The sequence below is a fragment of the Trichomycterus rosablanca genome, chromosome 20 (assembly GCF_030014385.1).
Source record: "Trichomycterus rosablanca isolate fTriRos1 chromosome 20, fTriRos1.hap1, whole genome shotgun sequence".
Taxonomy (NCBI): domain Eukaryota; kingdom Metazoa; phylum Chordata; class Actinopteri; order Siluriformes; family Trichomycteridae; genus Trichomycterus; species Trichomycterus rosablanca.
Window position 1 is genome coordinate 16,155,475 of NC_086007.1, and position 26,693 is coordinate 16,182,167.

Genomic DNA, 26,693 nt, shown 5'->3' on the forward strand with positions numbered 1-26,693 from the left:
AAAGTCTACTATGAGCAATTTGTTACAGTTAGATAGTTTTAAAATATGTATTTAAAACATTGAAAAAGGTAGAAGTGAGAAAGCCACTGCATGAACAGGAATTTGTTGTGGAGGCATACTGAAGTCATAAAAGGTGATATTTTACAATATCAGTACCATATTTACATTGGGAAACAGCCTTTTTAAATATCCACACTGGCATCAGATTTAATCAAATGCTTGTGCTAATATAATACAGCCAAAGTTTAGACTTTAAACAAACTACATGTTTATGAGTATTAAAACTGGGAATATTTTTACACCATATTCAACTATGAGCAAATAAAGACATGGAAATCAGTTCACAATTCTTTCACTAGTGCATCTAAATGTACCATATTAGTATAAACTGGCAAAAACATCAAGAAATATTACAAGTTAACACTTACTAATCCAAAACTTTTGTGTCAAACAAAAATGAGATTGGATGAGTGAAATCGGATGGACACAGTGGTACAAGTTTCACAACAAATGCATGCAAAAGTGCCATCAATGTAGTGGCGTCTCTTGCAGTACAGTTTTTACATTTAATGTGTTAATAGCAAAAGTAATTAGAAATTGTTCCCTGATAGTGTTATTTGCTTTTGTGAACATTCACACGTGCTGCAATGTGCTAATTTAGCAGAAGCTAAAGAAAGCCAGCAATTTTTAAAATCCCAACCTTAAATCTAAACAAACACAGAAAAAAAAACCTCTGCCAATTTAAAGATTATATCCCAAATCACATCATTACTTTTTCTCCTGTTTCACCTTTTTACAGAGCCTGTTCTGACAAATATATAGCATGTGATTTATTGGCAGATGAGAGAATGGGAGAAAAACAAATAATACCAAGTGTGGTAAGCCTGCAAAATAGAGGCCTAACACTGCAAAGTGTTCGTGCTTGCAAGTTTGAATCTCAGCAGTTATTGGACGTCCACACACACAAAGTTGGCTGTGTTTGAGGGAGGTGGGGTCAGATGAGTTTATTCCTGCTGCAATATGCAATCTCTGGGACTGGTCGGGGCACCTGTGCGAGTTAGGGTGGCGGTTTTGGGGGTGGAACTGTGTGGGAACCCAACAGTAGCGGATGGTCAAAAATTGCAGATCAAAGATCAGGTCAGGGGTTGGGCATGAGGCAGTGGATTCACAATCAGAATGACCGCAATGACTGCACCTTTAATGAAGGTTTTAAAAAACCATTTCATTGGTCAAATCTCATTAGTCATGTAGTGTGATCAACAGCTGAAGCCATTCAGCTTGTAGTGTGGAGGATCTTTATGTTCCTAAAGGATTGAAGGAGATTTCAATCAAAAAATCTTTTATTTTGTGCATTTAATGTTTACATCTGACTCCCATAAATGAGCCAGGTGATTTTACCAATGCTATTTAGTTATTTAAATCATTCATTTTATATGTACTTATTAAGCAGACTTTATATCTACTTATCATAAAATGTTATTCTTCATATGTTTAACAGTTGTTTGATTGTCTTAGTTCTGCAAAAAACATAGCTCTTCACTCCAAAAGTAAATTTACTAAAATAAAAATCATTGGTTATTAATGTTTCAATAAACTGATTTTCTATATCTGTGATAATATTTAAAAGTATTAAGACTAACACTAACTCCTTCATCTTTCAAATAATAACAGTGTGCAAGATTAAGATTTGGATACTGTAAAGTGACTTTAATTCCTAATGTGCACATAAATGGCATAAACAAGTTTTAAACCCAAATGTCTTTAAACAGATCAACATGTAGTGACTAAACAATCAGGTCAAAATGCTATGCATGGTGTAAATAAGTTTTCATACCGGTATATTTACTCTCTGAATTTCACATCTTTGGTTGATACTGTTTTCAGATGACCGAGACTAAGGCAGCCAGATGAACATGTTGCTACATTAATGTAATCATGTCTTATGTTAGTGTTCAAGCACCAATAATTTCAGCCAGACATGCAGCACTGTTCAGCAGTTGGGTAAAGAAAAGTCTTCAAGAACATTGCTCCTGCTAGATACTCCTAAAGCAGATGGTCCTAGTAACACAAGACAGGTAATGCTATGACACTCTGGTCCTAAATAGTCACAGGACTCAGAGTTGTTCCCAGATTTACATTTCATTAATGGGATTTAGCACACACTATTATTTGTGACCAAATACAATCTAAGCAATGCAGGGTTAAGAGCCCTAACTCAGGGGCCAACATTGGGAATCTGGCTGTAACGGGCTTGAAACAGTGAGCTACCATTTCCCATTTGATGTACATTGGAGAATTTTATTCTATAAATAACCAAACCTTCATATGCAGAATAACGCTCTATTCACAGGGATATTTATGGAATTTTGCCTTTACAAACACACTTTCATAAGAATAAAAAGTGTTAAGTTTGCACCTAATTAATACTAGTTTATAATGAATAACTTTTTAAAAACATGTTCCATGTATGTTAAAGTTTCTATATTCTTTCACCCATTTAGGAAGCACAGCATACCGAATAGGGTGGTTATGATTCTGGGACTAGCTAGTAAAAGTAAAATAAAATATAGATGTTTTTTGCAAGGATTCTGCAATGCCCATCCCTAAGATTTAAAATGCCCATTCTCACTGTCAATGCATCATTATTACTTATATTCACAAAAAAATGGCAGATGCCATACATGTCCTCATGAACAGAGCCTGAACATCAAACTCTTGTGCTTTGAACCCCCTCAACTGACAGTCTGGGTTAGGCTACTAATTTAATCAACTTGTTATTTTTCTACCTCCAACAAATCACTTTAAATGATGTACTGTGAGAGATTCTTAAACGCTTGTCCAACAGTAAAAATACCTTGGTAACAGTCAACGTAGCCATCAAGGCATGGTGCTTTGATCAAAATAAAAATCACCCTATTTTCATAAAAAAAAATAAAATAAAAAAAATAAAAAAAGTAAAGATAAAAACCAAAACAGGATGATGGTTTGTCTTGTTTGACAGAGATGACAGTGTGCTAAAATAAGAACAGGAGTGCAGCTTCGATTTCAAAACAGTGCTAAAATTCATTTTCACTGCTACTCCAATCACAAAAGAATATCACAGAATAAAAATCAAAAAGACAAAGGTCTATGTTCATCAACCTTCCAAAAGAAGAAAAGCCCACATCCAGTGTTTACCTAGTCTAGTGTTGTAACAGAAGCCTAGTGTTTTCTCTTTTAGTAAAATATAGCTCTTCAGTAGTTATTTTCCTCTTTAAACTGATTAGAAGCAGAAAAGTGGTTATGACTGGGTTTAGATAAGCAGCACTGCTTCTACTGTAGAGAAAAATAGAAGCTTCGGCTGAGTTTTAGCTAGAAAAGGACCTTAAGGCACTGACTAATCACATTACCCAAAAGCACCACCACTAAGAGATAATGCTTCTAAAACAATCCAAAGAACCTTTTCTAATAAAGGTGACAAACTGGACCAGATTTCTTGTTCTTTTCAAAATAGCATAAGCCATGTAAGTAGTGTACAAAAATCTTATTTGGTTTAGTCATTGCTAAATCTCTCAGTTCTGAACAAGTCTAGTGTTGAGTATGTACAGGCAGGTCATGTTTTTTGTCAAATTCTTGACCTGAAAAACGTGTGCAGAGCTGCACCTCTCTGCATGTGTCCTGCATCAAAGGGCCAGTGATTTAAGATCAGCGGAAGGTCTTTGAGGTTTAATTCCTCTTTGTAGGTAGATCCAACTAGCTCTCATCTCATGCGGTTTTGCCTCATGAGGGGCACAATGCAGGAAGGAGGGCCAGATTTCCCAAGGAATGGATGCTTGAGCAACTCTTGTGCTGTGGCCCTCTGGGCAGGGTCTCGAACAAGCATCCTGTCCAAGAAGCCTTTGAGAATAGGTGAGACCTGACAAGGAAAAACAGCAAAATAAGAGATGGTGCTCAGTGGTACAGGGCAAAGTTTATTTGGATTAAAATTAACAGGAGAGGCATTTACTTTGTGGAGGTTCTTCAGTTTGGGCGGTAAGTTGTCTCGAATCATTTTCATCGCTTTAAGTGGAGGTTCATTGAAATATGGAGGCTCTCCATCAACCATTTCAATCACCATAATGCCAAGTGACCAGATATCCACCTGTACCCAAAAAATTATTGAATATTACTTATTGATTTGTGTTCAGTGAGGTAAAGCATGCATGTACAGGAGGTAGACCTAATGGTACAAACAGTATGTGTACAAAGTATGTACCTCAGGTCCATATGGCAGTCTTGAGATGAGCTCAGGAGCCATCCAATATGGAGTTCCTACTAGTGACTTCCTTCGTTGTATTTCTTTTGAGACTTGAGCACAGAAGCCAAAGTCAGACAACTTTATCTGAGAATAGAGAAAAAAAACAGTATATACTATGAGCATTTATGTAGAAACAGGTAGAACTATCAAAAAAAGAGGAAATGTGTTGGACATTAAGGGAAAAAAAAAACTGTGGCTGGACTGACAGCAACCTCAATACACACAGTCATTGTTAACACTGTCTTAAACACTCTGAGTCAGCGTTTCTCAATTAAATCATAAAAATATGTGGAGTAGGTTAAAGACCAAATGTTCATAGTTTTTAGAAGAATTGACAAATGATAAGTATGATTTATTTAAAGACGGTCATTTAAACACAATAGGGCTTACTTTACTGTGAGGTGACACAAGAATCCAGTTTTAATAATTGGGGGGGGGATCTGCCATGCTTCCCTGCCCTGATTCCTACGGTCATGCTAAGAAAAGCTGTTACAGTGCAACATCTGTAAAACTGCATTTCGTGATTTAGCAACTGTAAGGTTGGCACATCTACAAAAGAAATACATAAACCAACCTGTGATTCAAGCAGATGTCAAGACAAACAAGAATATCAAACCTTCCTTAGTAGACATAACATTTAGCATACCTTTTGATATGATTTATGCCTTATAAATAAACTAGTTATTAGAGCAATGCTGGCAAATTTGTAGAAATATCTGTAATTTAGTGTGTTGCATTACTTCAGCAGTAACCCTAACATCCCCATCAAGGGACAGCAAGGTGAGCTGTTAGATCCATGTATGCTGCCATGATGTAATAAAGTTTTTGCCCATTACTAGTCTAAAAAGCCTTTTAGAAATTCCAGAAAGCCACTGGACGCAAGGCACACCCTACAGTCTGGACAGGGTGCCAATCAATCACAGGACACCACACATACCTACACTAGCAATCTGAATAGCTTTTTTACCTTCTGTATGATTTTTGAAAGGTCGATAGGAATAGTAACTAATAACTAAGGAAATCCAAACAGAATGAATGCTAAACATTTTAAACTGGTCACAATGAGCAGAAGTGAGGTTTGAACTCAATTCACGAGTACCATAATCAAGTTTATGCAATAATTACAAAACAAATAACCCTTACTTGTACAACAATGTATTTTCAGCCTTGCAAAACAATCAAGGAAGATACAGTAAAAACACACTTTAACAGCACACATTGAGGAACAATTCATTCACAATCCTGTCCAACATGACAGAAGAAAACGGAACCTGATGAGAAATGCCTTGATGAAAACTTACTGAAAACTATTACAAAACTTCCTAAAAATAAAACTTTGCCTATGTGTGACATTTATGTTAGGCTGGCAGTAAAGGTCTTATCCTAACATCAGAAAGTATAAAAGATTCAGCATAAAGTGGGGTAAAAATGAAAAGCATTGATATAAAAGGACTGCTCCTTAGTTTGTTTGAAATGTTTGGTTGCAATTGCTACAGCGAAAGGTGACACAACCAGTTATTACGTTAGGGGCAATTACTTTTACCCTGTTGCATTTGGTCTATGCTCCATCCATATGTTTTCCCTTTTGCTAATCTCAAATGGTGCTCACTTGGACTTATGGACCCCCTTCAAGGCCTTAATACAATATTATAGTATTCAAATTTGAAACTTTTGTAGAATCTGCACTGTACAAAAAAGTCCTGCCCACATTCAAAAGCACCTACAACTGGCCACACACATGAAAACTGAACATCAAAGCCGGTCGACTGGTCTGATGAATCCTGAATTCTCCAATATCATGTAGATGGCTGAAAAGCTGCGTATTGTTTAGCCACGAAAGAGATGGCACACCAGGACGCATTGTTGGACCTTGCAGTGTACAGAAGTTAAATGACTTGCTGGTAATGTCTTGGTACCACATAGCACAGGAAGTCCATGTTTTGCTGAGTCAGAGCTGTTGTGACAGCATATTAGAAAGATGGACCCAGAGTTTTGGCATATGGTGTATGTCAAAGAATCTTTGGAGTGTTTTCTAAACGTTATGTTTGACAATTTGACTATAAATGCACTTTATGACTTGAACTTTGCTGCAAAGGTAAAAGGAGGAACTTACCCTGCCATCGTGAGTGAGCAGAATGGAGTCACTCTTGATGTCTCTATGGATGACACCCTGAGCATGCAACACTGACAAAGCCTTCAAAACAGACAAGCAGACAGTGGCAATCTGCTCTTCATTCATCCTGCAACATACATACAGTGTCAGAGATAAGACTTCACTACTTACGTGCATATACACTGATCAGCCATAACATTAAAACCACCTCCTTGTTTCTACAATCACTGTCCATTTTATCAGCTCCACTTACCATATAGAAGCACTTTGTAGTTCTACAATTAATGACTGCAATCCATCTGTTTCTTTACATACTTTTTTTAACCTGCTTTCACCCTGTTCTTTAATGGTCAGGACCCCCACAGGACCACCACAGAGCAGGTATTATTTAGGTGGTGGATGATTCTCAGCACTGCAGTGACACTGACATGGTGGTGGTGTGTTAGTGTGTGTTGTGCTGGTATGAGTGGATCAGACACAGCAGCGCTGCTGGAGTTTTTAAATACTGTGTCCACTCACTGTCCACTCTATTAGACACTCCTACCTAGTTGGTCCACCTTGTAGGTCTAAAGTCAGAGATGATCGCTCATCTACTGCTGCTGTTTGAGTTGGTCATCTCTAGACCTTCATCAGGGGTCACAGGACACTGCCTACAGGGCGCTGTTGGTTGGGTATATTTTTGGTTGGTGGACTATTCTCAGTCCTGCAGTGACAGCGAGGTGTTTAAAAACTCCAGCAGCATTGCTGTGTCTTATACCAGCACAACACACACTAACACACCACCACCATGTCTGGTGCTGAGAATGATCCACCACCCAAATAATACCTACTCTGTAGTGGTCCTGACAGCCTGAACAGCATGAAAGGGGGCTAACAAAGCATGCAGAGTAACAGATGGACTACAGTCAGTAATTGTAGAACTACAAAGTGCTTCTATATGGTAAGTGGAGCTGATAAAATTGACAATGTGTGTAGAAACAAGCAGGTGATTTTAATGTTATGGCTGATCGGTGTATAACAATAATGAACACAGTATGGAGTCAAAAAGAGAGACTAATTACCGGTGTAACTACAGTGCAAACCTGCCATCTAGTGGTAAATTGGTTTAGTATATAGTATACAGTAAGTACACTTTATGGAGCCCCCCTTTTAATTTTTAAATTACTCTGTTTCAGCCACAACAATTGCTAACAGTTATAATAAATCAATTATAAAAAGGAAACTATATGCTCCAACTTTGCAGCAACAGGTTTGAGATGGCCCTATCCCGTTTCAGCATTACTGTGCTGCTGTGTACAAAGCAAGGTCTATAAAGACACGAAAAAAGCTTAATTTAAAAAAAACTTCAGCGGCCTGCACAGAGTCCTGACCTCTGCCCACCTGAACAGCTTTGGAATTAACTGAAACATCAATTGAGGTTTTCTTGACCACCAACAGTGCCCAGCCATACAAATAGTCTTTTGACTGAATGGGCACATGTTCTCACAGACATAGATCAATTTTTTGAGAGGCATTCTTAGAGAAGTTTAAAACATACAAATCATCAAATTAATTACCTATATGTATTTATTAATGTAGCATGCACTAAAATGGGCAAAAAAACTATGCAGGAATGTACTCCCAAATAAATTTTAATAGCGTCACTAAAAGTAATATTCAATTATAAAAGACTCTTGCCTGGTATGTGTGACAATGTCAGTAAGTGCTCCACCTTCAAGAAACTCCATGACAACCCAGAGTTCATCATCTACTAAGTAACTATTGTACATTTCCACAACATTCTCATGCTGGTAGTCGCGCATGATCACCACCTAAAAAAATGAAAAGATGTTATGCTAAATATATACTTTATACACTTGATTGTGTCCTGAATATTTAGGCTCAAAAACAGAATACTTAATTCAGGGTTTTACCACATTTTAAGGTTAAGGTGGTGGCTAGTCCACCTGTCCTAACAAGATCTGATGTAGAGGATGCAAAAGTTTCATTATTATTGGAGCTGAAAACTAGCACAAACTTTAAAAAGTTTAAGTGCACACAGCCACATTAATAAAAAAATATATATATATTTTACAAATATTTGTCAAGCAACATTTTTATTCACCAGTGTTCAAAGTTTAGATTTCAGTAAAGTCACCAAAATGGCTGGGCGTCCACACAAGACACAACTGGCATTGTTTGAGGGAGGGAAGGTCAGACGGGATGTCCTCTCGCTGCGATATGCAACCTCTGGGACTGGTCCGGGTGCCTGTGAGAATTGGGGGGGGTTTTCTCTCTGTGTGCAATACAGCTCTGTGTGGGATCCCAACACCAAGAAACGGCAGTAGATAGGACACGTTTGAGAATGAGTGTGGTGACCCGGCTCTACTTAATCAGACTGAGGTCTGAATTAAAATATGGAACAAACAAAAAAAAACACGATGAAGAAATATTTACAATATTTACCTCATTAAAGAGCAGTTCTCGTCGTTGCTGTTTTCGCAGATCCATCTTTTTTACAGCCACTAGTTTGCCTGTGCTCTTAACTGTTGCAATACACACAATACCGGTGGAACCCTCGCCAATCTTGATGTAATTGTCTAGGTGGGTGCGTGGGTCTCCAGGGTCCACCACCATCTGCAGAGCAGCACGAAACTGCTCGTGTGAAACACGCTGGGGCTGCTGAGGGGGCCCAGATGGTGCAGGAACCCTGGGTGCTGGGGGAACCTGCTGACTGTGTTGAGGCTCTGGTCCTAAAACAGGATGGGAAGCATGATGCTGTTGAGAGGAGCCCTTACCTCCACCACCCCCACTTCGGTTCGAACCACTGGAGGGTCCATTGGGGGGAGGCTCTTGGGCCCTGCTTGGCTTCAGGTCCTTAAAAAAAACAAAAACAAAATAAGGAAGGCATGTGCACAGAGGTAAACTGTCAATAATCCACCACAGTTAAAATGTATTAGGTTCTTGTTTTGTAACTACCTGGCTGCTGGGGCCTCGTGCAGTGTCGCTTTCGCTACGAGGGTAAGTGTTGAACGGCCCACCTTGATGTGCTGTCTTTATCATGCCATCTGTAACGGGAAGGTTAGGTGTGCGAACATTTGGTCCAGAAAGGGGTCTCTTGTCCCTCTGGGACTGTGGGCTCCCATCATGACTTGTGTAACTGGATTTAGGCCGCTTGTCATTGACCCCATCCCTCCTGACAACTTGGTCATCATAGTCATGTGGCTCTTTCCCTCGGTCTCGATCCCTCTCCCGCACTCTGGGAGGAGGAGCAGGAGGTACATTCACTCTTTCTGGCTCTTTGTGTCTGCTAGGCTCTTGGCCACGGGGCTGTGGTTGCGGTCTTCCATCCTCTCTGTGGCCCCGGGCCGGTCTCTGTGACTCCAAATGAGCTTTCTCTCTACACATTAGAAATGCAGAGTAAAACATCTAAAATAAGACAGCATGTAGAGAAAAAACTAAAACAAACAAAAAGCACAACAAGCATTTACCTGTCTTTGCTATTTCCTATGTGCTCATGGTGCCGGAGGTGTTCCCCATTCATCTGCCCAACGGAGGATCCTGAGTCCCTGCGGGTTTGAGTAGGTGGGCTGTAACCCCGAAGTGAGTTTGACTGTATTACAGACATGGTTTCAAATTCATCCAGCAGCCATGTCAGAGAGCCATCAACCCCAATCTTACTGCCACGCACTATAGTCTGAAAACAACCATACATTGAAACAAATTTTAAGGCAAATGGTAAAACAAGGCTGCAGACATTATCTTTAACTTTTCGGAAATGATCCAATAAAATTTTGGCATGAACCAAAATAGCAGAACATTCACGTTTCAAGAAGACTGTGCAGTCTTGAATAGAATTTTATGACTTTCTATTGTCTATGCAACCATTGCTGAATTTATTAAATTTAACATAGAAAAAATAAAAACATAAGATGTGTTTTAATAGAATTTGAAAGATATGAAATATGTCCTTTGGCGTTTAAGCTTTTGGATAAAACTGGAACTTTTAAAAGACACAAAAGATTTAACTTAATCTTTACAAACTCAAAAGAAGCTTTATTGGCATGACAAATAGGGACATTCGTATTGCCAAAGTATCAAAAATCTTTACTTTTTCATTCTACATCATTGTCATTAACTGCTTTATCCTGGTCAGGGTCGATGCGAGTCTGGTTCCACCAAAGATTTGGAAAAAATACCATAGAGAAAGTGCCAATCCTCCCTCAGACTAAGACAACTGCACCTGTGTAGAAGCCCAGGCTCAAATGGGCAAGTGTAATAAACCACTGTGCCACCCAAGCGCCACTTATCTTAACCTAATCTATAATTGTGTCTAATTAGCTTACCAACTTTTAACATTGATTTTAAAAGCTATTTACTGTGTAAAAGAGTAAAATACATCTTGAAAACACTGTCCTCATATTGTAGCTAGAAGCTGTTCCAACAATTAGCAACTAATAACCAGTAGGTGACCAGTATAGTCACACAAGAATGTATGTTTACATATACTACCATACAAATGCATGAGCACCACACACACACACACACACACACACACACAAACTGACCTTGCGTGGCTCCACAGCTGTGACAACTGTAGCATCAATGAAGGGCTTTGGCCTTTTGGCTGTGTCTTCGATTAGGCTCTGCCATTGGCGTGGAAGCCCCACAAACTTTTGCTCCTGCTCATCAAAGTCAGTGTGCACACGGTGCTCAAAGTTGGAGGGAGCAGAGATCTGTACACGCTGCTTTTTCTTTTTGCCGAACATGGTTGCAGCAGAGCATCAGCACTAGAAGATAGCAGAACATCAATGGTCATCACTTTGCAAAACACCTTGTCTACACACTAGAAAGTGCTATTAAAAAGACACAAAGATTCTAAAAGTCTGTAGATTGGTACAGCACAAAGATCAAATCTGTATCACAAATGTGTTAACTAGCATACAGCAATGTAAAAAATATTTATATAACAATTTCGCACTATGATAAAAGCACACAGTCTCAAGTGACACTCCCTTAAACCAAACATTCCTCTCTGATGCAATTTTGGTGAAACCCCTAACCGCAGCAGGTTAGAACTGGGGAAAGTCACTACTTAATGGTCTGGGGTTACACTGGAAAAGATTGTTATGAAGGGAAACAGTTTTTGAAGTGCAGTACAATTATTTGTGTAGACACCAGGAGTTGTACCTCAGGGGCCTTAAACACACACAAATTCCTTTTTGCAGGTGTTTTTTTCTGAGCTACTTAGTAAAATATAAAACAAACAAGTAAAAAGGAACTTAGGCCTCGTTCGAGAAGTTAAGTTTTTTTTTTTATAAAAAGATAAACATTTAATGCTCTCTTTCATTAAAACAAAGTTTAAACTGCTTCCTTTTTCACTCTTTTACATCTCCAAATGATGCCCACTGCAGAGCATTCTTGTTTTAAACAAAAATACATTTCATACAAACTGCATGTGAATAAACCAGCAATATAGTCAGTTTATACTGTGAATTGTTATTTAAGCTTTGCGCTCAGTGGCATTGCCAGCAGCAAGCAGTTTTGCCGCACGATGTGAAAGGCACACTGCGGTAAGCGGGACTCAAAATGTACATTTTAAACAAAGAATATCAGTACTAAAGAGTCCATTATAAGACAGGACTAAGTAAACACACTAATAAAAGAACAAAGCTGCACCTAATATTTCAAAGTTTTTTTTTGGTCAGCAGTGTCCTACCCTTATACACTTATACCCTCTACATCCGAATGCAATGGGGTTTTTTTTTTACATGCAAATCCACATGTTCAGTGTTTAACATGCAGTCAGACTACATATTGATGTAAAGGTTTCCTAATTTCTGATTACAATTACAAATTACAGTGATAAATACTCATCCCTTGCATGAGTTTAATGCATAATAATTTAGCAGTTTAAGTTAAATCATAAAATGTTTCCTGTTCAGGTTAGAACTAAAGCACACACTACTGAAAAAAGAGCCTTGGTTTAACACATGTATAAAACTGTTGCAGTGAGAGTGTCGAATTCCTGCTGAGTCAGATTTCATGGCAGCTCCTTTCATTCTGTACCACTGGTGGGTCATTCCAGCTCAACGAATATTCAGAGGTCCCCACCTGACCATCTAAGAATCTCTTAAAATTCTGTGCATATGTAGAAGGGATCCAAAATGCAATTTTGCAAAAATGCATGATTCACGACACTGATATGTTGATATCCCTGGAAAGAGAACAGTTACAGCTCTTATTTGTTCTATGTTTTTATCCCCGAATGTACAGTAGATTAAATCTATCAGGGCTCTAGACTAACGTTTTGCACTGGTTGCACTGGTGCACCTAACTTTTTTTCTTAGGTGCACCAGCACAAAAGTTAGGTGCACCCAAATTTTCGACCGCATCGCATTTAACACCGCAGTTTTACAGGTTCACTTATTTTTTTTTTTTTTTTTTTTTTTTTATCACTGTCCATACAGGCAATATTGACTTGTAAATAACTAACAATCTGGTCAACATGGTTTCGTCTGATGATCTGTTTGCTGCTGCCTGCCGCTGAAGGGCAGTGGGGAGAGGGGACACTTGGGCAGTGCATTTATCGGGGCATGTAATGTGTTTTATAGATGCATTGGGCTTTTTCAGCCTTTCAATTCAAAATGTATTAGAACCAGTCACAAATATACTATTGCCGGCCATGGTCTTCTTTACAGTTAATTATAGTATTACAGACTAATTATAGCACACTTATAAAAATTATAAAAATAATAGAGTAAATGTGTATGTATGTGTGTATATCTATTTATATGTGTGTGTATATTTAAAATTATATGTATATGTTTGTGTGTGTGTTAGAGTGTAATCTTAAATGCAGTGCATTATATTATCGGCTTTACTGAATCTTTTACACAGATTCCCAAAATCGCTTGCGGTGCACTAACTGCGTATTTTGACTACATGTATTGTAATATATTTTGGTCTTTTAGTTATTTTTATATTTTACTTAACGAAAATATTGTCGTGTTTTTACTTTCACTATCGCGGCACTTTACCGCTAGCATTAGCCCCTTGCTACTGTAGAGGGTCGGCTCACCTAGCCGCTGTCCGGTGGGGATGCTGCGGGTCTTTTGCTGTGCGGTGGTGGAGGTGTGGGAATAAAGGCACACGACAGGGTAGAGTCACTTTAACTGTTTAGTCAGGACTTAAGTGAGCGTTACAACACTTTACACCGCCGAGCTCCAGAACCCGAACTTCCATTCTGGAACATCCGGCAAGTCTCATATACAAAACTAAACTTACTGCAGAACGTCCGAACGCACGTGTATAAACCTGGTGCTGCATTCTGATTGGCTGAGCTGAATGTCGCTCACATATCACCGCTACAATATTGTCCCGCCCTTCACTATCTCTGATTGGTTTAGACCATGATATTGGCCTAATGTGTGTCTGTTGTTTTCTTTTTCCCTCGGACGCCTGGTCGCACCGGTGCGACCTGAGATTTTTTTTAGTCGCACCATTGAGAAATTAGGTCGCATGTGCGACCAAATTGGTCGCACTCTAGAGCCCTGTCTATATATTCCATTTGTATCCATGTATCTAAAAAATGGAAGTCTTTTTTGATACAAGGGTTTTATGAGCAGCTTAATGTTATTTTACGAATTTTATTTTAGAAAGGCATCTATATACAACCCCAAATCAGAAAAAGTTGGGACAGTATGGAAAATGCAAATAAAATAAAAACACAGTGTTCCTTAGATTTACTTTGACTTTTATTTGATTGCAGACAGGATGAACCTGAGATATTTCATGTTTTATCTGCTCAACTTCATTTCATTTACTAATAAACCTTCATTCCTGCATTTCAGGCCCGCAACACATTCCAAAAAATGTTGGAACAGGGGCAATTTAGGGCTAGTAATAAGATGAAAAAACTAAATAATAATGTGATTCCAAACAGGTGATGTCAACAGGTGATTGTAGTCATGGTTTGGTACAAAAGCAGCATCCAGGAAAGTCTTTGATGAGCAAAGATGGCCAGAGGATCTCCAGTTTATCAACAAATGTGTGAGAAAATGATTGAAATGTTTAAAAACAATGTACCTCTAAGAAAGATTGGAAGGGATTTGCATATTTCTCCCTCTACAGTGTATAATTTCATTAAACTTTTCAAGAAATCAGGAGGAATTTCAGTACATAAAGGCCAAAGGCACAAGCTTAAGCTGAACGCCTATGATCTTTGATCCCTCAGACGGCACTGCATCAAGAACCGCCACTCAACAATAGCTGCAATATAATAGCAACAATAACCATGTCCAGAAGCAGCATCGACTTCTCGGGGCTTGGAGGCATCTAGGATGGACCATCACACAGTGGAAACATGTATTGTGGTCAGATGAATAAGCATTCCAGGTCTTTTGTGGAAAAAATGGATGCCGTGTGCTCTGGACCAAGAACGAAAAGGACCATCCTGACCATCAGCAACAAGTCCAAAAGCCAGGGTCTGTCATGGTATGGGGCTGTGTCAGTGCCCTTGGCAAAGGTCATTTACACTTCTGTGATGGCAGCATTAATGCAGAAAAGTACATTGAGATCGAGCAACATATGCTGCCTTCAAGACGTCATCTTTTCCAGGGACATCCATGCATTTTTCAACAAGAAAATGCAAAACCACATGCTGCACACATTACAAAGGCATGGCTGCAGAAGAAGAGGGTACAGGTACAGTACTGGCCTGCCTGCAGCCCTGACCTGTCCCCAACAGAGAATTTTGAAAGGAAAATGCGACAACAATGACCCCGTACTGTTGCACATCTTAAGACGTGTATGCAGCAAGAAAATAAAAGCTGGAACACTAAATCGCTTGGTATCCTCTGTACCAAAACGTCCTTTAAGGAATGGAAACATTACAAAGTGGTAAATGATTTACTGTCCCAACTTTTTTTGGAATGAGTTGCAGGTCTGAAATGCAGGAATGGATGTTTATTAATAAATGAAATAAAGTTAAGACAAAACATGAAATATCTCAGGTTCATCCTGTCTGCAATCAAATAAAAGTCAAAGTAAATGTTAGAAGTTTTTTTTTTATTAGTGCTTTTTCCATGCCATCCCAACTTTTTCTGATTTGGGGTTGTACAACAAGGAGCCTCATTTACTCCTTTCATGTCCAGTCTATGCTAGTTAGTTCAAAAATGTACGGAGACTTAATTCTTGTCAACTGGTGAAAAACATGTAGCAGCAATCAGATAAACAGGAAATGTTAGCAGCTTAGCTAAATTACGTAAATTCAGTAAAGCCCTAACAGTAAAAATCTTATGTTACATTATAATCTTATTATTACATAATAATTTACATACATTGTATTGCTAGCTCATACTCACAGTTTTTTTTTTCTTCTAGATCAACATTGTGCCTACACTATACCAGAGTTTAAGGTCACATTTTCCTGGACATCTACCTCTACCTGAGGCTATCCAACCACTTGGGGCTAAATACACAGAAAAAAACTCAGTCCTGCAGCTCTTCTCTTTCCAGGGATATTAACCTGACAAGGTTGTGAATTGTGAATTCCTGCGAGGTCAAGTTCTGGGGTAGTCATAGAAAAAGCTGCAAATCTGAAACTAGTCGAAAGATTTGCAAAATATGCTAAATTTTTTCATGAATGGGTCCCCTCTACATACAGACAAAATTTTAAGAGATTCTGAAATGATTGTTCTAGCTGACGCCACAGTGGCCCATACTGTCCAGTCAAGGTGGAGGCAATGAGCACAGGGGAATACAGAGGCAGTAGTGTGGTCCTTTACAAGAGCTAAGACAGATCTCTGTAAGAATCCATTGCTAGCCAGTATAAAGATGTGGCTGGTAGCTTTACAAATGTCAGTGGAGAAGTGTGCTAGCCCCCACAGGCTATGAAACTAACTAAACTAGTCATTGTGTATTGGATTCCACTAAAAGCTTTGGAAACATCAAGTGTTTAACTTCCATCAACAACACAAAATACCAGGAAATAAAGGGAGAGTTATTCAGTTGGTTATGCTACCACAAGGTAAAATGGTAAAGCAAGTCTAAAGTGATTTTACAATGAAGACTATACTTTTATAAACTATACAGATTTACAAAAGGGGAGATAATCTGATACCTGAAGCCAATTCTTAATAATGTGATTAAACTAATACGAAAGCAAATAGCAGCAACATTGTTGAAAGATTTTCCCAGCTTTAATGAATTATAAAAACACTTTTTGAAATACTTAAGTCATAACAGATAGCAAAGCAAATGGGTTCAGGAAAACTATTCTGATTCTCTGTGAAATCTATATGTATTTGGCCCCTCATAGAAAACCACCCAGTACTAAATGAAGGAAGTGTTTGGCAACCAAACACAAAAAGTCCTGACATTCAAGTGACATGGCACTATGCAATGTTAAACACAGTGAAAGACACTTCTGTGTCACAAAAACAGGCTAGTGACAAAGGAAAAAATCCCTATGGCCTTGCATTAAAAAATATTACCAGTCAAACTGTCCACAGAAACAAGAGTGTCTCAACTACAATTAAACTGTTCTACTTGTACAACATAAATGCTATAACATTATAATAATAAGATATATTTTCCCCTAGTGCTTTTCAAAGCTTGGGCATTATACTTAACCCACAGCAAATGTGGTCAATGACAAAAAGGACACTTTAGCTGCGTCCGGAATCGCATACTTACAGAGTACGTACTAGATTGGAGGAAGTATGCACTACTCGGCCGGTAAAAAAGTACATACTTTCAGTACAGAAGTATGCAGTATGCACACAACACCACTACGTACTACATGCGCCATCTTGCCAACGTCAAGTGATGATGTAATATCACCATAGTTACAGACTCATTACAAACCCCACTCGCCAAAATTTTGGATATTTATCGTGTTTTTGTTATTTATTCATCTTTATTTTATTTATCCTACTTACACTTGTGAACAGAGGACTCCGCTATCTCCGTTTTCCGCTATCTTTCTTGTTTCTTATTCCGCTTTGAACGCTTACGCAGCTCCAGTTGCATTATGGGATACATTAGCGGACAGCAAGTGTGCATCGCTTGCATACTCAAACATGGCTGCCCAATAAGTAGGTCATCCGGGTACTTCTCGCGTACCTCTTTATTTATACTATGTATTCGGACATACTAACCGCTCTCGCGTCCTCATTTCGAGTACTATTGAGTATGGAAGTATGCGATTCCGGATGCAGCTTTTGTCTCCAAGACAGATTTTTTATAAAGGCTACTGTGCAGTTTTTTTTCATCTTGAAATTTAAAAAAATCACTCAGTATAGCAGGAATGTTAATAACCAATCTATTATATGATAACCAATTAATAAGACGATGTTTAATTAATTTTGTCAGTTCAGACGTTATTTTTACAGCTGACCATTTTAATTAGGTGAAGAGCTGAAGATCTTTCACATAAGTTGTTTAATGTGTTTCAGATTTTAGTGGGTAGAAGCTTGTAGGTTAACAGTTTAACATCTACTAAAAAGCTTTCGATTAACTGCTAAATAAATACAACAAATTTTGAATTTCAAATCTAAGACAATAAAATTACTGCTTCATATAAGATTTAAGCTGATCAACAGTACATGATCGCCAGGGTCATCATGATTCTCTTCTTCATGATGTGCCATACATTTTCAACAGAGGACAGATTTGGATTACAGGTGGGCCAGCCAAGCACAGACACTCTCAGACTACACATCCACGCTGTTAAAGTGCATGTGGAATGGGGCCTGGCATTGTCTTGCTGAAATAACTATGGACTTCCTGGGGGTAAAAACATCACCTTGATGGCAGCTTATATCTCCACAGAATCCCAATATACACCTCTGCATCAATGTCACATTGTATTGCACATTTGCAAATAACCAATGCTATAAGCACTGATGCACCCCCATACCATGACAGATGTTGGCTTTTGTGGAAAACAGTCAGAGGCTCTTTTCATCTTTGGCGTGAATAACTTTTTCCATTGGAAACATGCTAAAACTTAACTAATTCATTCAATTCAACAACCCCTGATTACAAAGTCTTTCATTTATTCAGATAATAATCTTGGACCAGAAAACATACAATTTATGTGCATCTTTCTCTTTGTGTAATCAAGTTTTAAGTTGCATTTCCTGATGCACAGGCAGACTTTGTTAAGTAACAACTGTTTTACAAAGTATTTCTGAGCAATGCCGTCAATATGCTTGAAGGTTACACACATTTAACAGTGGTTTTAACTTTATCTACACAGACTGAGATCTCCCAAACCTTTTCACAATATTATGAAGAGTAGATGGTAAAAGCTAAATTACTTGCAATACTGTATTGAGAAATGTTCTTTATAAACTGGTTGACAATTTTCTCACAAAGTTTGGCACAAACTGGTGAGCAACGACCAATCTTTGCTTCAAAAGACTTTTATACCCAATCATGATACACACACCTGCTTATTGTGAAATGTTTTTAAACAGTGTGACTGGAATATTCTATAAGCTTTTCACTTAAACAGCTTTTAAACTTATTTTGTTTTGTACCAACAACTGTGTGTTGCAGACATCAAATTCTAATTTTGTTTGTGCAATGTTCACAAAATACAACCAGGTTGGTCTGCATTAACACATTAAAAATCATTCATTTTTACTTTACACTATATTTTTGTTTTTTATGCATTCAACATAATGTCCCAACCTTTACAGAAATGTGGTTTTTAACTGTAGGCCTAAGGTACAGAAGTGTGGGTCACATTTTCATGTGTCAAGGGCCTGAAAGTAGACCACAGATGCCCTGACTATTTATCGTTATTTAAAATACTCCTAACTCTTAAAGTGCTACAAATGCTAAATTACATTTTGCACATCATCTGTTAAATATTCATATAGTGGAAATAGGGCTGTCGCGGTGAAAGAATTTCCCCTTGCGATATTCAGCCTGTCTCAATATCGCGGTATGCGGTGATATCGCCATTTTTTTTTTTTTTTTTTTTGAAAATAACTTAATTTATCTGGATTTTAGAGCTATATAAACAAGCTTTATTGTTAGGCTATGATTCGGTATATTATTGCTTTATAATGACAAAGATAAGACAGCTTTAAGACCAATGAAATGCGTGTTTACTGTTAAATACAGAACAGAGCAGGGATGCGCGTCTTTTTTCTATTAAAAAAAGGTTTAAATTAAGCTTCTAGCCTAGGATAGATATACACTGTGAAACGAAAAAAAAAAGAGTTTAGGCTAAATATTTTAAATGCCCATCTAATCAAACTATGGTAAAAAAAAAAATAGAATAAAGAATAAAGTCTGTAAGAGTTTAAACCTGCGTTATCATGCGCGCTAGAAGAACCAACATGTTCACCTGATGTGGTTTAGAGAGGATCTGAGTGGGGTAGTGATGTTCCCGACGCTGCACTAATACACGTGTACTCTACCTGCATGCGACTTTACAGAGCAGAGCAAATCTAGCCTGGTTATCGCGCCACTATTAACTTTCTATTTAGTAGGTATAATTAACATAACAATATATACTACATTTTAAGTTATTATTCGTTTCAATACATTTTTATTCAACGAAAAAATACATTTAATTCATTCCAGCAAGAGAATATTTGCAGGCTGCAATGCCATATTAACCATCATTAAGTGTTTTAGTACGCCAAGGCTGTTTGAATATACAGTGGAACCTTGACTTACGAGTGACCCAACTTGCTGTCACTTGGTCGATTTTTTGCTTTGTGATACGAACCGAGATCTGAGTTACGAGCTCAGCTGAGTTCAGTTCACCTGGTTATCTTGCCGTACAAGCAAGTGAAAGAGAGGAAAATGTGATGAAAAAGCCAAAAGTCAGTGAAGAATAAAATTTTTTTTTTTTTTTAAAGTCGCAATTATGTTTAGCAATAAAGTGTAGCATAGTGTGTAAGTTAAATTTAGCAATATATTTTAGCATTAAGTGTGTGGCGAGTAAGTTAAGTGATAGAGCACGAAATGAAACACTCCCCCAACTTCCTCCGCCAATCTCCACCTCCGCCAGCATCTTCGTCTGATTTTTAAGGTAAATACACTTAATAAAACCAGTTTATTTCTTTACATTCTCTTTTATTATGCATTATTATTTTTTTATACATTATTTGTTATTTATAATAAAGCAATAAGCCACGAGAGGCCGTGCATTACTGTGATTTTAGCACGGGGATGACGTTTTTGGCACGACGCGAAGCGGAGTGCCTAAAACTTCTTTCCCCGTGCTAAAATCATAACAGTAATGCACGGTCTCGAGTGGCTTATTGTTTTTATAAAACGGCGGTCAACATAAAATATAATAAATACAACAATGTTTAATTCATAAATGTATTTATTGTGTATAAACTTACAATAAAGCATTCTTCCGCGACGCAAAATAGTTCGATTAACAGTGTTGCTAGGCAACATGAGGGCGAAAATAACATTAAATTTTTCTTTTCAGTGGCGTATTAATATGGAATGATGTGAGGTGGTCATAGGTGTGAGTTTATCGGGGATTTTACAACGGCTTCGAACGTGGCTCAGCCAATCAGATTTTAGGACCGGAACTATCCGTTTTATAAAGTACATTTTTCTTATTTAAAAACACGTAACAAAAAAATCGGTGTGGTTTTTGGGGGGCTGGAACGGATTAATACCGTTTCAATTCATTTTAATGGGAAAATTTGATTTGATATACAAGCAAATTGAGTTACGAGCTTGGTCACAGAACGAATTAAACTCGTAAGTCAAGGTTCCACTGTAGTCTAAATTACAAGTATTTATTGAGTGTGAACTCAATTTAATCATTAATAAACTTGCTTATAATTCATGTTGCGATTGTTTACATTTTAAAACACAAAGCCTTGACACTCAGCAGCAACACATGCGAACAGGTTACAGAAAATTTCGCTCTTAGCTCATTTTCATTATGAATTTATTTAACATTTATTACGCCAGAATGTAAGCGTAAAACAAGATGGACCCTGCAAAAAAAATAAATAAATAAAATAAAATAAAAGAGAAGCAAGAAAGAAATAACGTGAATATCGCGGTGTTGCGGTTGCTTGGCATGCCCTGCGGTTGGCTGGTCTATACCGCGATATTTCAAAATTGCGGTTAGCGCGACAGCCCTAGGTGGAAAAGAATTCATTGTTTTTATGGTTTTACATATTAAATTAGAAATCAGAAATGTGAAACAGCTCATAAAAAAGCTTCACTATAAAATGACAAAAAAACTGTAAGCAATAAGCTTCACCAAGCTTTATATTTACATACATAATTTAGTGTAAGGAGCATAAAAAAGATTAAAAAAAAAAAAATCTACTTTTAACATTTTTGTTTATATTTTGATGCATTTATTTTCAAGGAAACCAAACATGCTTTCAACCTAACTGCTTCCAACTATCAAGAATAGTTGGCAAGTCAGGTTCAAATCTCAGCTGTGATATCAATTTGTTGGGCATGACAACTAGCTCTGTTTGGGGAGAGACAGCCAAAGCCCTGTGATGGATTGCCACCCTGTCCAAAGTAGCTCAGAGTTTCTGGGTGACGAAGAATAAAGAGGTTGATGAAAATGAAATGAGATGACACTGGAGCTGAAGTGAGTCTCAAATCAGCGGCCTAAGTCCTTATGTGTATAGAAATCTGTAGCTTTGCTCTCAGCTCAAATCAATCAGTTAATTCATCAATTAAGTCAACTTTATCCCCTAATCATCATGAAGATGCTATTTATTTTTTAATGGTCCAATGTCTAGAGTACATTCACACTTTTCAACTAAATCAGTGTTTAAACAATGGCTGTCCAAGGATTGACATAAGAACTAATTTTTTTTTTTACCAGTTTGGCTGTCATGATCAACCAGGAAACTTCTCTGCAAGAAGGCAGTTTGACCTGTTTGTCAATTACTCTGCTCCAGCACTGCCAGCCTATACAAAGGTGGTTTGGAAGTGGAGTTTTAGATAAACTGAGGATTACAGCTGAGTTATGCATTATGAAAGCAATTTCTGAGAAGCTTGAAGTTTTAACAAACGTTCTGCTCACCAAAAATGACTTAAAGAGATGCAAAATGTTATTAAATTTTTTTAAGCAATAACTGATCATTAGTCAAGCATATTGCATCCCCATGCTTTCACCATGCTTTTATGCTTTGTTTAATGAAAGCCAGCTAAACAAAGCAAAAACAGTTGAAACATAAATGATTCATAATTCTAAATAAAGATTTTAAACACAGTTGGTAGAAAACAGTTACAAGGCATCCTTAACATGCTAAACATAAAACTGAAATGCAGTCAATTTGCAGTCAGGTTCTTTGACTTCTCAAAAACGGGCTTAAGAAAGTATACTGCAATTTTTTAAGGATCTGTTCCAATTTTTAAAACTAGTCAAACATGACCGTTTTGCCTTAAGTATATTACTGACTATCTGTTGATAGTTATAATTGTTAACATTTTTGTATGTTGCATATTGCCAATAACCATTAGGTTATTACTAATCATTTTACACTACATCAACAGCATTTAGGATGCCTTTTCATACAAATAGCAAAAAAGCTCTGGATATTGGCCCAGTCACTGATTTTATACAAGTATACAAGTGTTGTAAAACACAGGCACAATGTTATTGTGCTGCATCTAGTGTAGATTTGAGATCTCCATCCATCTCCAAACACAAAATTAATTCTGGAGCTTCACTGAATTGTTTAGGGTAAGTAAATAAGTGACAATGACATGTTAATGTATGTTGAATTAGTAAATATGTATCATGGTGGCACTTGTCTGTCAGATGCAGATGAGTTGACCCTAATCTCCCAACCAAAAATCTCTAGTTAGCAAAGATGGTACTCACTGAGAATGTGTTTAAAGATAAGGAACACACACTGCATGGCAGTAAATGAACTACTGGCTCTAAATAACTACTAAATACCTACAACTTATATCACATAGGTGGGTGTAAATAATAACAGACAATAAGTATACAGTGCCTAAAATCCACAGCAACACTGGTGAACCCTATAAACTTCTGCAAGCACCACACACGTGTGCCACTAATGAATAAAAAATAGTACACCACTGAAAAAATTCTACTTAGTGGTGGTTATATAGTGGTGCCTTACTATTATAAAACAACAGTGGAGTCCGCACACACAGTACAGTTCTATTATAGAAAAAACACTTTTGCAGCACACACAGTATAGTCTGGTTGTTGAAGAAGTCCATACAAATCTGTCCACTCTTGCTGAAATAAACATCCACTTTAGCACATTCTGCTGCCATATTATACCAAGTTTGCACTTGGTTCCAACTGTAATTAGCCTACTTAACTAGCATAAATAACTCCACCCTAACCTAACTGCTCACTGTAAGTAATCCAACCAAGGGACAGCCATGAGTTTGAAATACTTTTTTGTGTTTACTCTCACAAATCAGCATGCCATGCAAACATGCCCCAAGTGCTAGTGTGATATTAATACACTACCACTGGCATTGTGACTTTTTTAAACAGTAGTTAAGATTCAGCTGATTTGGGACAGCAGCTGTTAGTAACATGCTTCAGTAACAGCTGCAGAAATGAAGACAATTGTATTAAAAGATTGTGCATTACAAACACTTAGCATGTAATGGTTTCCAAAAACACTAAGGTTTTAAATTAACAAACAAATGCATGATTGCCAAGAAATAAGACTGGAAGGAAGAAGCAATAAAGATCAAGCAGCAGAGACTGGGGACAACAAAGCTACAGGCTGATTGAAGGTAAAAACGACTCTCCACTGAGCAGAATGAATGCCAACTGATTTAAATGTCACTCAACAACCATAAGATAACGAAGTGATTAACAACAAAAAGAATGCCAAACAGCAGCTGGAATACAGAGCACAGCAAGGATGGTTCAAAATGGGCACACAGGGACAGGACTAAAGTTGTCCAAAACTAAACAAGACCATCATCAATTAAAAGCACAGAAGAGCCAAGCTGAGATTTGCAGAAGAGCCATCATACAGACCCACACATGCAAGCAGTCAAACTCCAAAGAAGCAAATAAGAGCCAAGCTGAGATTTACAGAGAAGCCATCATACAGACCCACACATGCAAACAAACTCCATACTGACGAAAAACTGCTTTACTAGTATGGTATAGTATTTTTATAATGTATTGTAGCTCCCTTATGTAAAATGTAAACATTGAAAGGGCATTAAAGACAATCAACCACATTACACATATTACTGTTCAATCTCAGAAATGAAACTAGAGGCCTGAAAGCCCCAAAGACTCAATTCTTTTGGTTGGCACAAATTTAAAAGTATAATTCTGAAAAGGCCTCTAGTGCTCATTTGGTATTGTAGTACTGACCCCCAAAATAAATCAGCAGCTGTGCATGTGTAACAAGTAACACCTGATTAATTCCAAATCTACAAATCATGTCACCTCCACACCTGTGAAACTAGCTATATCTAACTTCCAATCCAAATGAAACTAACCCAAATGTATTGTGAACCATTTCTTCCTTGTACCAGTGCCTTTGGCTGAGTCAAACAACTAATAGGTCAAAAGAAATAGCTTAGGAGGGATGATTGCAGTAATAACTTAATAATCTATGTAACTACTAAGTTATTAGTAAGCAGTACTACTTTATGGTAAATTGGATCACCTCTTACATCACTGTGTAATTAAGACGCTGCAAAGTGGCAAATAGTACCTGACTACTAAAACTTTAAATGTTAGACATTTAGTAATTTAGTACAGCTGTCTTGCTTGAACCAAATAAATGCACATTTAAACTTTCTAAACTAATTAAGCTAACACTATCACCAACGTAGTTTGCTTTGATGTGTTTACAATAGGTGCTAACTAGCCCTATTGGTACAGACGTAGTTTCCTTAAGCAACTTTGCATTCATCCAGTAAACTATAACAAGAGTGACAATTGCATTCAGTGTAGCTTGACATGTACTGGTCTTTATTTTAAATGCAAAACTGTCAACTATGATATGAGAAAATAGATAAATAAATACAGATTTTATTCAAAACAGCAAATAATTAAATAAATAAACACTTCATCTTTATTACTGTTGTATTACAACTAGCGGATTTGTTAATCTGTAACTCCACTCATAATTACAATTAATCATTGAATCAAAATTCTTTAAGTAAGTCTAAGTAAAATGGTAGTGTAAAGTCTAATAATGTAATCAAAACAAATAGTTATATTTGCAAACAGTACAGTATGTTTAATGGCTTGTTGGTCAAAAATAGTTGTGTAAAGCCTATGTGTAATTTCATATTATGGTAACAGTATATTAAAATGAAGTATTTTTAGTTTATAAAACACTAGAAAGGGTTGTTAGTTTATTTTCGAAAGTATTATTAACTTTTAAAACGGTGTGCACATGTACTCACAACAGAACTGTTGTGCCTTTTAATTACAAACTCCTTTCCCATTCAGTTGGACTTGTGTATCTGCATCTCATCCCACAATAAAGTTCAAGAAGTTCTAGCCAGTCGATTTCAGATGTTAACAGTCTATAAAACAGCGTAGGAAAATCTTAAGTGGCACACAGACATATTTCTATCGCCTCCGTACTAACGGTAACGACAGTCAAGAGTTTAATAGCTAATTAAAGTTAATGACACTAAAAGAATAACTTGTGAGCTAGACTATCGAAGCGTTCCAGACAGCATTCTATCGTACAAACAGCATGTCCAGTTGTATCTCTATTTAGTAATATCGTTGTCTTTACAAGTTAATACGTAGTGTGCGGATTAAGATGAAGCATTTACACTGAAGTTTAGCTAAGAAGCACAACTTGTTAGTTTAAGATATAAAACGATTAATCAAAACTTAATTTAATGAAGTACCAAATAAAGTTGCTGATGTAACAATTTTTTCCACACAAATGCTAATTTCGGCAAAACGCAGTTCTGTATTCTCTCAAAACACAGTCTTTAACTTCGCGACTTTCAAAATAAATATGCTAAGCTAACTGGATAATCCCCTGTGTTAAGCTAATAGTTCGCTTGCTAGCCCGCTACTATTTAAGCTAATCATTAGCTGGCAGAATTCACCGAAACTAACGTCCCTCATCTAGAGCCTGGGAGAAAAAAACATACTTTATAAATAATGAGGAAAAGTTCAAACTGCTTCGAATTTACCTGTTGTACAACGGCCGTCCTGTCACGAGTTCACTTTAATATATATCCCAAACCGTGTTTTTAAAAGTGATACGGTCACAAAGTTTAATCCAACTGATTCACCAAAAGTCAAACAGCTCAGCAACTCCACTTCCCCCTCGCCATGATAAAAACTGAAACAACATCCGG

General features: G+C 37.4%; 1 protein-coding gene across 1 annotated transcript; it reads right to left on the reverse strand.

The window, feature by feature from the left end:
* Positions 1-1,654: 1,654 nt before the first annotated feature.
* On the reverse strand, positions 1,655-26,664 carry pak4 (p21 protein (Cdc42/Rac)-activated kinase 4). The gene is made up of 10 exons (XM_063016939.1): positions 26,526-26,664; positions 10,937-11,158; positions 9,860-10,065; positions 9,348-9,768; positions 8,835-9,245; positions 8,067-8,200; positions 6,390-6,516; positions 4,235-4,360; positions 3,986-4,120; positions 1,655-3,895 (listed from the first exon to the last, which is right to left on the reverse strand). Exons 2-10 carry the CDS (start codon positions 11,135-11,137, stop codon positions 3,740-3,742), a joined length of 1,917 nt encoding a protein of 638 aa, XP_062873009.1. The 5' UTR covers positions 11,138-11,158; positions 26,526-26,664; the 3' UTR covers positions 1,655-3,739.
* Between the last annotated feature and the right edge of the window lie 29 nt (positions 26,665-26,693).

What these genes read in the sequence shown, in the direction of transcription:
- pak4 (XM_063016939.1), bottom strand. Translation starts at nt 11,137, where the DNA reads ATGTTCGGCAAAAAGAAAAAGCAGCGTGTACAGATCTCTGCTCCCTCC. An exon ending in CACGAGGCCCCAGCAGCCAG is followed by an intron (nt 9,246 to 9,347) that starts GTAGTTACAAAA and finishes GTTTTTTTTAAG; the next exon opens with GACCTGAAGCCAAGCAGGGC. An exon ending in AACTGAAGAACCTCCACAAA is followed by an intron (nt 3,896 to 3,985) that starts GTAAATGCCTCT and finishes TTTCCTTGTCAG; the next exon opens with GTCTCACCTATTCTCAAAGG.